Raw genomic sequence first — 13788 nt, 5'->3', positions numbered from 1 at the left:
ATAACTTCAAGCATTTTTCAACAAGCAATATAATTTGCTTGTTGTTTTCAGTTGACTCAGCTTTTCAACAACAGCATGCAGCACTAACTCTGAGCCTTGTTTGAATGTTCTGGGAGAAATCCCATTTTAAAGCTTTAACAATAAATGCCACATAATATTCTGCATTGTCTTCACCGGCTTCAGGAGTCAGTCTCTGTTGAAAGAAACACAAGTGGTTTAGTATGCTGGCAATGCCACAGCTCAGGTACTGATACAGATTAAATTACAGCCTACTGTATCCAAAAAGGCACCTCTAAAAGGTGTGGAGATAGGCAAAAAAAGTATTGAAACATGCATACGCATCTTACCCATACTAGACTGTTTACTCTCCAGGCGATTTCAACCAAGTGATGCTATATCCAGCAATGAACGCACCAAAAGCCAGTGTCTCCTTACACCTTCACCTGTAACACAAAAATATAATGTAATTCTTGCACTAGCAGCAAATACATCATTCTGTCACTGTAAATAGGTATAAGGCACTCTACCTTGAAGGGATCAAAAGGATCCAGGTAGTCTCAAAATCCAAGGACAAAGCTGTATCCTTCATTACCTCCTGGTGGAAACACCGAATTTTGTAACATTAAAGAGAAGTGCCAAACTGTCTGTGAAAGGAGATGTGAGAAATAGAACTCCTGGTACCAGAGGAGAGCCACTGCTGCAGCGGGCCAAGTACTGCCACTCCAGATGGGATCAACCTGACCCCACAGCCTGTCTCCCAGGGTGCTGACTCTGTCCAGCTCAGGGATCTGGCCATGCTGAGCTCAGAAGGAACCTGTCTGCCAGCACAGACACCCAGAACAGCACTGCCCTGCCAGCGCGAGGGGTCTGCGAAGGATATCACAGCTTTGTAAGATTCACCACTTTAGACGCCTTTTGCCTCAACCACAAGCACCGCTGTTTCCTGGCTGCCTGGGAGCAAGCCTGGGAAGCTACCTCCATCAGAGTACGGTGAGTGAGGGTGCCTAAAAACTCAGACCGGAGTAAGGAAGCACAGTTGAGACAGCAGCAGGATCAAGAAACATTGAGGAGCTTCACATAGTGATGAAGGGTCTGGTTCTGTGCCTGCTTTACGGTGGTCACACAGGACCTTGCCCAGGCGCAAGGGAAGTTGTGGGAAAGAAGAGCAGAAAGAGAAGGTGCTGCCCTTTTTAGTAGCAGCCTGCACTTCAGTTATCTTGATGCGGAACCTCAGCTTTACACAGCTGGTCTCTCAGACCAGAACATGCACTGCAGCCCAGTGAGGTCCAGACTTTCTGCAGCAAGAGCGATCGTCTGGGGGATTACTCTACAAAGACATTTGTTTCTAGCCTTTATTCCCTCCTTTAGACCCTGAAAAACATAGAAACACCACGTGGCTTCAGAAGAGGAACCTGGAAAGGCAGGTGCACAGAACTGCCTTTGCCACCACCCAATAGCCAGCACCAGGACAACCACACGTTACATGTATGTATGTATGTATGTATGACAACCGGCTCACCAGCAAAGAACAACTGGTTGATATTACAGTCGGAAACCGACGCTAGTGTTAGCTTAAATCTTTCAACTTTCACCTTTCCATGTACTTTAAACATCAAATACCAGGGTACATGTGCCACAGGCACCTTCACACCCACCCATTCATGTGCCTCTGTAATTCCCAGGCCACTGTTAAACCCATTCTGGCCAGTTACTACGCTTAATGTATTTGCTGTCCTGCTCCATGGGGATAAACACGTTGCTAGTACACCGATGTTCGCTGTCATGTTCAAGCACATCTAAAACATTTAGAATCCATTCTTGTTATACATTTTCATAAAACATTAGCGTGACAGTTCAGGGTTTGCCCAGAGCAACAGTGTCTTCCTGCCATCTGCTCCTTACAGGAAAGGAACTGTCTGCCAGCAGCCCCCCAGCTGCCAGCGCGTGGTGCAGCCAGCCCCCATGCAGACCCTGGCAAGCCAAGAGGAGAAACTAAGCTCTGGAGCCCTGCTGGGATACAGCTCCCATCAGGTCTGTCATTACCTGAATTTGTTACCACTGCAGAGATACAGTATCCTAACATTTATACCTTTTATCCAGATTCATGCCCCACACCAGACAAGCTAAAGCTTAAAAAAACAGTACAAAATTAGTCAGGTAAAGCACCAGTCTAACTCTTGATGGCACAGTTGGAACAAAGCTACAGAACAAAAACCCAACGACAAATTGTAGTCACAGAGGCTCAGAGACTTAGAAAGACATGCATGACAGGCTTTCTGGCAAGAGCGAGAGGCAGGAGAGCTGGACGTCAGACTCCCATATGCAATGGATGCTTTGTACCACGGAACAATCACAGATTCTCCATGCCTAAGTGACAGAAATCTTCAATCATTCAGCCTTCCATGCTTCCTCAGGCCAGCAGAATTAGGGGTAACTCAGCAGCCCTCAAGGACGAAAGATGAACCTCTCGTTTTCCTTCACCAGGATTAAAGGCCAAAAAAGTTGGTTTTTATAGATTTGCTTAAGACCAGAAAGAATCATTATTAACCTATTGAATAACCTCTTGTACACACAGGCAAATTCATTTTTCCTTTGGAAGTAGTTCTTGAAATAACTATTTCCAGTAGTATTAAAAAAATCCTGGTTTTTGAAGTAACTGAAGGATTTGGTGATGGGGACAGTGACAAATGACAAAGGGAGGGTTGGTACAGCAGTATTACAGGAGATCAAAGGAGCCAGCCTACCGTCGTAATATACCGGGAATGGAACTCCGGAGCATCCTTCAAGAAAGTCAGGCCAGGATGCGTTTCCACCACATCCTGCAAGATAAGACCAAATAAAATGAAACATATTTTCTTCTCCTTTTAATGTTTAGAAGTTACTGGGTTTACAAACCAATACTTTTGCTTACTTTTGAAACTGTATTTGCAGCATTAGCAACAAAACTGAAAAGACATCTTTTAATCTATAAAGTGAACCTTCTAGAATTAGAAGCAGAATACATTTTCTGGGCAATACGCACCTGTTGGCCATTTTGATTTACTTAAGGACAGAAAAACAAAGGAAGAGAGTTAGTGAGTAGATGAGAACTTATTTTCATTGAATGAGACAAAAAAACTAGTTAGTTGACCATGCAACTATCTCCTCTCCAAGACTTTTTTTTTTCTCCATTTATTGAAGATATTAACATTTATTAGAGCTAGGTGTCAGAAATAAACATTCCTTGGAAGGTTGAGAAAGTTACTTTTTACGTCCTCCACAACAATGAAAGCTCTTGTGAGCCTCAGAATGCATACAGATATGATCAGTGCTTTTCCAAAATTTACTTGAACTACCTGTAGAGATGCCTCTTTCTCAAGATCAGCTTTTTGTAAGCCAAACACTGGCTCATGATGCCAAATCTGCCAAGAAATGCACGACCAAAAAAAAAAAACAAAAAACCAAAAAAACCCCCCCACACACACACAAACCATGGAGAAACTGCCTCAGATCCTGAATGAATCAGTTCAGATCCCGCATGAAGTGATGCCTGTGTAATTGCTGCATGTCTGATTCCTCTACCCTTTAAAAAAGTGTTCAAAGTGTTGCTTTGTCTATGCCATGACATGTCAAAGGGATACAGCAGACACAGAACCCTCAGGGGTGCACTACGACCAAATTCTGGCCCACCTAACTTGATGCCTAGTATGACGGTGTAATATGGTGTAATACTGCTGGTCTCTGGTTAATTGACAAGATTGTGCATGCCTTTGGTTGCACCAGTAGCTAAAAAGCAGAGCTGCAATCAATGAGGAACGGCAATGTGCCCAGTGGAGAAAAGATGAAAAGGAACATGAGAAAATGTACCCATCGCAGTCTGTTTTGAGGCACTGAAACATCCAGTGCAGACAAAACCATCCCCCCAAAGCAGCATCTCCACCGAGGTTTTGCATAGAGGACAGTGTGAGAAATGTAGGGATATATGGAAAAGCTCAGAAGAAGTATCAACAGGTGATCAGAAGAGCAGATGGACCTGATTTATAGAGAAACTACAAAGAAACCCTAAACCTATCCAGAGCCTGTCTAAATGGCCACAAACAATGAAAGAAAGATACTTTGCTTTGTTAAAAAATATCATATGTGACTAAAAGGAAAAGAAAGAAAAGAAATCAGCACAGATTTAGCCTGAATATTAGGAAAAAAAATAAATCAGCAGTGAGACTTGTGCATGAGCAGTTTTAGAGGCATATACAGAATAACTAGAACTGCAAAAGTTTAGCAAAGGTTTCCATGTGCTATTGTATCTGATAGTCTTGCTAGACAAATGTAATTATATATATAATTTTCTTGTCAAGCAACTTTTACAACTTTTCCAATAAGCTTTATGTCGTTCTTGAATATCAACAGTGCCATGCATTTTCCCCAATAACCACCTAGAGAAACAGGGCAAATAAATATGAATATATAAAAAATAATATCTATTATAATATATATATTATATACAGACGTATAATAATATATATTGGTATATATTATACAGTATGTATTATATAAAAATATATAGATAAATATAAATAAATATTAATCCTAGCAAGAGACAAGAGACTAAATAAAGCTGTGACAATCCTCTGTGACTTTAGTAAGGTATGTAGATGATTGGCACTTACGCAAAATAGTCCACTTAAAATGGTTATTTCTATTTCACACCAAATAAACCCCACCCAGGCGCTGTTCAAACCAAAGGTTTGCATGTCCTTGGTAAAGATTTAAAGACATGACAATAAAGAAGTCACAAAATAAAAACAGTTCTCTCTGCCCATCCATTCAGCGCTGGGTCGCTGCGGGTACCTGAAGCAGCGGGATGAAGTCCTCCTGTTCTAGGTAGTCACAGCCAGGCTTCGCTAAAAGGTACGTGAATCTGGATGCATCATCATGGCAGTTACGTAGGATTCTACGAGAGAGGTGAAGAGTTACTCCAACCACTTTGTACTTCAGGACAATCACCAACTACAGATGGATTATGAAGTGCCTTATCACCTGTTACACAACACATTACACTGAATTACGCAAAACGGACCTCAGACTACCAGCACCCGTTTTCTTCAACGGCAGCCAACCTTTATCTTTCAACAGCACCAAGATGCTTCCACACAGCGGAGTACTTCCATGCTAACATTGCTGTGCTAAGCAAGGTTTCTTACTGAAGACTGTTCTTACTTGGATTCCACAGCATCTTAGCAAGAAGTAACCTGACTTTTCAAGATGCTGCACACTCACTGATCTCATTTGAAATCAACAGGATCAACCTAACAGGATGCCATAACAGACATGCTCTCCAACTTAATTCTTTACTTTATTTCAGTATTTGAGTATATTGCCAACTACAGTCACTGAATTTTCAACCAGAACAACCACTCCACAGAGGGGAAAGAAGAGCATCCCTTGTTAATTATGGCACAGCTGGCTGCTGTACACTGAAGTCACGGAGAAGAGCCTAATGAAGGAATTAGAAGGACTGAGTATTTACAGAAGATGTAAACTCATTCCTTCGGATGACAGTTTGCATCTATGACACCAGTTCTTGTCTCTGCTTTCTTCTAATAACAAAATGCTACGCTGGTCAAAGGGATCACAACTTAATTCACTCCAAACAGAAACACTCCTGAAAACAAAAACTCCATGACATTCACCAAATCACTACTGAATACCTATAACAGAAAAGAACATTTGGGTATATCAAACATTAAGTTGTTCATATAGTATAAGGGAAATAAAAAACTACTCAGAAAATTACCCTGTATGCTTTATAACTGCAAAAATACAAATGCATTGTAATTATTTACTATGAGTGATTATTCACCACCCTCCTCTCCTGAAAGCGTATGAACTTATATTGAAGCATAGCACTTAAATGCCTGTAGAGATCACACTGTACCTACCTTGCCACTAGTTTTGCTCTCATCACTCTTTAACAAAAGCAGACTTCACAAAAAAAAAAGTTTTTTTCTCAAATATGTCTTTCAAGTAAAAAAAAGAAAAGAAAAAAGATTTAGAAAAGATTTAGTGGCTGACAAGCAATTCTGTTTACTGCACATTCCTATCATGCTGTCAATTAACAAATACACACTAAATCAGCTGCAGGAAAGAGGTGCTAATGCTTTAGCTTTAAAAAACCAAAGTATCAGGCACATAAAGATAAATCCCAAAGCCATGTATTAGCAACAAACTAAAAGATCTGATCTTCAGAAGTATTCTATACCCAGAAATTCTTAATAACTTCAAATGAGATCAGTGAGCATGTAGCATTTTGAAAAGTCAGGTCACCTACTAAGATGCTTGAAAAGAGGCTTCAGCAGTTAAAGATACCTGTTTTAAAGTTACAGATATGTTCAGATAGCTGTAGTCTAACTTCACCAGAACACTACATTTCTTTCTATCTTTCATGCTTCCAGAAAAAAAACCTGTAACTGTCAAGAGGGTAAGAAGAAGAGAAAGAAAAAAAAATATTTCTAAAGAGCAGGTAAAGTGGGAAAAGCATACAAAACATGGCTTGGAAATGATGTGGTTAAAAGAATACAGAAAAAAGGGGCATGACCACAGTCTGCAAATATCTAAAGGATATGAAGGTCAGAGGAGTGAAAATATGTGGCATTATACATGAGGGATTAATTAGGTGTAATAGGAGGAATGTAAGGAAGGAAAAAAATTGTCTGTGTCAAGAAAAACTTACTGATCACAGTCATCCTTAACATTTTTGCAATTTTGCCAGGGTAACTAGAAGCTGTTTTGACAATATTATCACGGGAAATACTTTGGGAACTCAGGGTTAAAGGCTACTTCAAGAATCTGAAGGGCAACCATTAAGTCAAAAATTAGAACTCTCTCTGGATATGAGATGGAGACACTGTTCAGGTGTTTCACAAAGTAGACTAAAGCCTGAATCACCCTAGAGGGAAAAAGATTAGGCAAGAGAGCAAGACTGTTCCATCTCACACCTTTGACTCCAAGCACAACATATTCAGAGCTCTCAATTTCAAAAAGAAGCCTGGACAACGGTATGTGGAAGTGACTGTCAAACCCCACAGATTTATTATACAGCGTGCCTGAGGAAGATAACTATTAAAGCTCCCAGAGCATCCACTTTTATGATGCTTCTTTATTTTACATTCCTCCTTCCTGTCCCATAACATGACCACACATGCCCCCTCCCCATTCCCAAAAGGCACTCTCTTAGCGCACTAGTGCAGCAGCAATACGGCCTCAGATAAATATATACAAAATCCACTAACCTCTATCAGCTATCTCAGAATATTTCTAGGGGAGTATGGTAATATATTTTATATGCCAACTGGGCTAAAACATCCCATCATCTATACAATTGCTTCAAAGTTTGCAGACGCAGCACAGAAACAAGTGTTCAGGGAGTTTGGGGGAAGAAAACTTGAGCTGATGGAGATTTTAAAGTCATTTATTTTCTTCTAAAGAAAAAACAATGATTTGAAAAGTCTGGTGGAAGAAAAGAGGGGGAGAAGAGACTTATTTGGCAGGCTGCTCTCTTCTTCCAGAAAGAGAATTTTGCATTTGCTATACTCACTTTCTCCACAAAGATACAAATGAGTGTACAGATACACATCCTGTCCTTTCTCCTCCTGATGCATTGAACATAGGTGCTTTCCAGTAGAGTGGGCAGCCACATATCTGTAATGACACACCAGAACAAAGAGGAATACAAAAGCAGTCACAAGATGAGCCTGCTTGTTTACACACCGAATTCACCATCGAGACTTTTACATAAGGGAAATAAAGCAGTAATGGCACACAGGTTACCCAAAAAGTTATTTACTGCATGCCAAGGTTCAGAATCCATCAATAACTTTCCACTTTGTCATACGCCTTTTTAAGTAGCTGAGAAATACGTCCTGTCAGGCTCGGAAAAGGATCAGAGACTATCCAGCTCTTCAGCTCTGTCTTTTGAGCTGTTTCACAAGATTCCCTGAGAAGTGAAGCAGAGAGAGACAGGCACCTCCCTCCAAAGAGCACTCACACCAGCCACCTGGCTGAGCTTACCCCAGAAAAAGATGAGCCATTCTCTGGGCTGATGACTTCTCATTGACTGCAAGGGAACTTCAATTCTAATTACAAAAAATTAACAACTAAATGCCTGAAGGTGAAATAATTCCCATCCTGTAGTTTGCAGTGCAGTGCCTTCCACCCACAACAGCCCAATTTCCCAACACTGGATCTCAGCAGGAAACCCCCCCAAAATGAAAGCAAACTGAAAGAGGCTGATTCCAGCAAAAGGACTCCCTGAAAAAATATTTCTGACCCAGCCTTTGCAGAGGCTGCTAGCTTGCAGAACGGTACTCGATGAAAGCTCAAGTATTTTGTACTCTCTAACGCCTCAGAGAAGCAGGCTTGAAAATGGCTTCAAGCATTCAGCTGCTGACACCTTCTAGAAACCTCTTTAGCACAAATACCTTTCCAGCCACCTTCATGACCCCAGTCAAGGTATCAGAACATCTGCAAAACACCGGCCTTGGAGGGAGCGCAGCTGATTCAGGCCACGCACAGGTTAGAAGGATACCACACCAAATGGGAAGAGGAGTATTTTGAAGGAATAGTTGAGGCATCATTTCTGCTTTCCCCACAAAGCCTCTTCCACCTCTTCTGTTAAGCAAGACCACGCTGCAAGTCTATTCTCGACTTTTTGTTCTGGGCACGCATGCTTCTTTGGGAACCCCAACCAGTACACAAACTGCTGGATTTAGCCATCCCTGGGTCAGGCAGCTGTACTCCTGCAGGTGGTTAGCTACTCTGAGGAAAGAATGACATTTACTTTCTGCTGTTTTCTTTGTGCAGCTGGTTCTCCCACATTTTTTTCAGAGCCCCAAAACTACCATTATCAATAATCCCATGGAACAGAAGCAATCCTTACAATAGCTAAATGGCACAGAGCACATCCATGTAGAGACAGATGCAGGGACCAGACAGAGATCTCTTCTACATCACCCTCCTGCTTTTCCCAGTTTGAACGCGACAGACCACACACAGTAGCCCATCTTGTCATAAAATCAGTTTCAAGCCTTCTTTTGGTCAAGCAAGGAAGTTTTCCCGTTTACGTTTTCAGAGATGGTTTACAAATAATGCCACTCAATTCCTCTAAAGACAAACAAAACCCCAACCTAGCCTTTCAGAAAAACCTTCCTGCCTAGAAAACAAATGCTCCTCTTGGACAGAACACCGCTCCTCAACCTACAGTGCCAGAGATGCATTCAAGGCAAACTGAACATACGAGATACATCCCAGGGCCGCCAGTTTTAGACCAGCATTACTAAAAACCACGGTTGAAGGAGAGGAAAATAGAACCATCCATCTGCATCGTGCTCCCACACAAGTGCTGTGTTTTGTTCCCTGAAGCCAGGAACTCATTAGCAGATTGTAACAACCCCGAGTCTGCCGACACCTGCATTACGGATATTGAACCTACGCATCTCAGTGGCTGAGGGTTGACTAAGCATTTCCCTCTTCTGTGTCCAAGGAGGTGTAGGTTGGAAACTGCTTTCTCAAGCAACACTGTAACGGCATACATACATCACATCCAGATTATTGGGACAGCTAACCACAAAGAAGGTAGCTGGCACTACCTGAAGCCAGAGAGGCAGACTAAGTTTCTGCTATCTTCTGAGCATAACGATGGAGGAACAGAAAAACAAAAATGCAATCTGTATTTGGCAAGAAATCTGAAAGAAGAATTTTGCAAATCAAAAGCAAGAAAGAGCACACATATCAAGTGTGACAAACTGAAAACTGAGGTGTTTTGTTTACTATTTCCTTTATCTAAACAAAAGCATTCAGAGCAAAAGTACATTGATTCTTTTTTCACTAAAAATGAGAAGAGCTGTGAGATACTATGGTAGTTTTAGTTTCAGTCATTCTCTCAAAAAAATGAAAAACCTAGAGAATAGTTACCTTAGCAATCTTCCCCATTTCACAGACATTTGCTTTCTCATCTTCAAACTCTGTAAAGGCTTCTTCAATCCTGGCAATGATTTCTTCGTGATTAGTGCAGACATTCGGAAGTCCTTTAGGGAAGTAGAAACGTGGAATGTTTATCGACAAAGGGGCACTGCTGGTGGCTTTATTCACAGGCAGAAGAGTGCAAGGGCTAACTGTGGAGTTCAAAGGAGCTGTGGATGAAGTTCCAGGTTTCTTCTCTTGTTTACTTTGAACCTGAAAATACAATGAATAACAAATACTTTTTAACAGCATGGCACACCAAGAAAGAGCAAATGGTTTGTGCTCCCAGTGATTAGGAAAAAATCAAAACCCAACAACAACGAAATTACAGCACAACGGATAAAAATGCACGTCGTAAGTAACCAGTTAAAAAATTCCTGCAATATCAAACACTGCAAATTTAGGACACGTCACATCTACTTCTGTGTAGTTTCTGTGCATTTTGTGTATGTAACTGTGGATTACGATACACTGTTGAACACAGTCTACAGTTCAGCAATACCATAGAACAAGGACAACGCTATTTCTTCTCACGCTGCTCACTGTGTTGTCATTCTGCCCCATAAACACCAAGGCATCAAAATCTGCTTCTTAGTATTTCCCCTTAGAACTAGGACACCCACCCACACAAATGCCTTGCCTCACGTATAAGCAAACTTAGATTCATAACATCGACATTTCCCATCCCTCGGGAACATAATTACTTTTGCCAAAGTATTGCTTCACAGATAAATTAAGAAAAGGTTTGAAAGATTGTCTTCTGAATTTCACGAAGCCTTTTATTCTATGTCCAACTTAAATAGTCAAGACATAATTTTGTTCAAGTTACCAAGTACTGGCAAATCAATCCTTAGATTAGGAATTAGGAGCAGCCAGCACAGTTTGTCATTAGGCATCCACATGATACAGCACACAGAGTTCATGGAAAATGCGAAAGGTCCGTTTGCAACTCCAGCTGAAAGGCTCCTTTGGCAGGTGAAGCACCCAAAGGTTTCACTGAATCATCACCTACTTCATTTGCTGAAAAACAATGAGAAAACTGGGAACTGACACGAGGCCTTTTGCAAGCCTGTTTGAAGGTGGTCTTTTCTCCCACACCTGCCACCTCTTTTATTCATTAGCGCTAACATCCTATCACTCCCCTCCTGTCTGTAATAAACACACAATTGATACGGTGATCCCCCCTAGATCACCCTTCTAATGGATCTCTGCAATCTAGTTCTAGCTATACATCAGCACTTATCATAAGAGGCAGCATTTGTATTTATGTACATAATGAGATCCTAAAATAGGTAATTTTTCAGACGTGGGAGGAAATATTTTTTAAACTCTGCAAAGTAGTTACAGGATAAGCAGAATTCAGATGCTGGAATGCTGAGGGATGATGAATTCCCTACCCCCCCGTGAATACACACTTTCTTGGGAAAAGGCAATAGGCTTGCCTATTGCACAATGGTTCAAATGCAAGAGTTATTATTAATATAACAACATATGTGATAAGAGGCTAATAAGGCAATAGTCAAGTAAATACAGCTGCAACTTTCAGTTTGTTTATTCTGACTATTTCAAAACAAAACGGCTTTAGGATAAAGTAGCCAAGTCTGAGTACACTAAATACAGAAGAATGTATATGATGAACTGACTAAACTTTTTGCCTTACTATTTTCCAGAAACTTGGCACTTTTTTCTTAACACATACTGAACACCCCAATTTACCGTGGGTTTGCTTTCAGGAAGACTAAGCAGTGAGAACTGTAAAAGCTTCCTTAAGCCCTGTTTTTACTTGCAGTTTAGAATGCTTTATAACCCGTTCTTCAGAGACCTGTGAAACGAGAGATGAAAGGATTTTCCCCCTCTTCACTCCGCTGCTTCACTGGTCTTTCTTTAGATGGGGAGGACCTCTTCCTTCTCGCAGATGCTGTCCCATTTCGGGAGCAGGAATACATGCACTTGCACACCCATGCCCGCCAAAGCACACTTTTGTACTGTCACTGCTCTCGTACAGAACACATTAAGTCCTGCTCTCCTGTGTCTTGCAACACAGGAAAAGCTGAAGATCACTTTCAGCCTTCAGGATTTCTGAGTCTATCAATACCAGTACTCAGAGTCTGCATGGTCCTCAATATAGCTCTCAGCCTTTGGAGAACAAGCCTGACCACCACCACCTGTTCTTCCTCCCATCTTCCCAGACTTTCCCTGCTCTCTCACATACTGCACGTACTACTGTGTGCTTGATCCTCAGTGATGCTGGACCTCAAAGTGGGCCAGGTCTGTGTCTCAAAGTGTTACTGGGGCTGAAGAGGGCTGTGGGACAGGGTAAGCACCAGCCCCCCCCCATTAGTGTGCCCCACAGCGTGACAACGCAGGTAGGTGACCTGAAATGGTGGCAGGGGTTAAGCAGGGAGGAAGCTGGTCACTCGCTCTGGGCACGGCAGCTCACTGGGTTAACAGAAGGCAACGCTTCTCCTGGATTCCTTTTGCTCTTCACTCAGTAGAACAACAAAAGCAAAACCCAGACAGGCTGAGTGTGTCTGGGGAGGAAGCACATGGCCCAGAGCAGCCACTGCTGCATGTCAGAGGTAGAAGATGACCCTATTCCCTTGCCATGGCTGTCTCCTTCAGTAAGGGAGGCTAAGCAAGAGGGACGAACAGAGCTCCCTAACACAGGCTTTCTCAAGAACCCTCCACCTGACTGTGAAATAGCGGGTTAACAAAGTGGACCTTAGTGTGTAAGTCAAGCTAGTGATTTGACTTGGAGAACACCACCCCCCCAGGACCCAGCTCTGCTCAGTAGTTCTCACTTTCTAGATTCCAGCCAAGGGGAAATCCCTGCCGGTCTCTCACAACACCATATTCATACAAACAATGCAAAGCTGGAACAGGCGATGAGGTGCCAACTGCAGGCACTTGACTTCTATAATAGGACTTAACATCAGTTTGTCTTGAAGACCCACTTCTCAGAAACAGGTTTATGGCTCATTAATCTCTTCAATGCACACATGCACTCCCTAGCTGTCAGGACTGTGAGGAACTAGAAGAAATTACTCAAATTTTAACAAAAAAGATCCACAAACCAAAAGGAAGCAAACCAATAGATTGCTCTTTCAAAGGACACTGACTCTTCACTTTAATAATATATCCCCTTCCCTTACAGTACAAGGGAATGATAAAATTGGCTTGTTCTTTTTTTTCTTGGAAGTCAAAGAGGTATCCCCAAAGTAGACCACCACAACAGCACTGTGCCATTTTCCTCCTTTTCCGCATACCACATCATCCTGATACGACACAAGGCTTCAGCAGATGATCCTGTAACACAACTCATCCACTTTGCCCTGGCCTCCACCTTCTGAAAAGCAGAGCAACTCATTTTCCTCCAGGTACTGCCAAAGCCAGCAGTGCTTGGTACCAGCTCACATAAGCCACAAGTCAGGCCCCCAGAGTCTACATTAATTTCCTGATTCATGACCACACCACAAGCCAGAAGGTTAGACATCTATAGGAGGAACAGAGGGAATGCTGCTAAGCTTCAAAGTAGGGAGCCAGTTCAGAAATAGGTTTGCAGCTGACCTTCCCAGCAAGACTCAGTCACAAACTCCTGGTCAGTCCAAGTCAAACAAGGTGGAAGCACTGCTCATGGATGGCTTCTTTTCAGAGGATTCTACTTTAGGAATAGAAATAAAATTTTTGAACTTTGTGTTCTTCCTTCTCATGCAGGAACTGAGCTGTCTACAACAACACAAGAGAAAACAACAAGAAGCAACAAGCTCTGGAGGATCCTGTTCCCTAGAGCAA

General features: G+C 42.0%; 1 protein-coding gene across 2 annotated transcripts in view; it reads right to left on the bottom strand.

The window, feature by feature from the left end:
* The window catches only part of LOC101915802 (serine/threonine-protein phosphatase 2A regulatory subunit B'' subunit alpha), a 61232-nt gene that overhangs the window by 21726 nt on the left and 25718 nt on the right, over positions 1–13788 (bottom strand). For both annotated transcript variants that reach the window (XM_055816791.1, XM_055816792.1), the window contains exons 3-6: positions 9949–10209; positions 7574–7677; positions 4828–4930; positions 2745–2819 (exon numbers count right to left, since the gene is read on the bottom strand). In XM_055816791.1, the coding sequence (XP_055672766.1) occupies positions 2745–2819; positions 4828–4930; positions 7574–7677; positions 9949–10209 (543 nt within the window). The remainder of the gene's footprint in view (positions 1–2744; positions 2820–4827; positions 4931–7573; positions 7678–9948; positions 10210–13788) is intronic.

The sequence above is a fragment of the Falco peregrinus genome, chromosome 12, assembly GCF_023634155.1.
Source record: "Falco peregrinus isolate bFalPer1 chromosome 12, bFalPer1.pri, whole genome shotgun sequence".
Lineage (NCBI taxonomy): Eukaryota > Metazoa > Chordata > Aves > Falconiformes > Falconidae > Falco > Falco peregrinus.
Note: the sequence above shows the minus strand (reverse complement) of the source record. Positions and strands in the feature narration are given on the sequence as shown.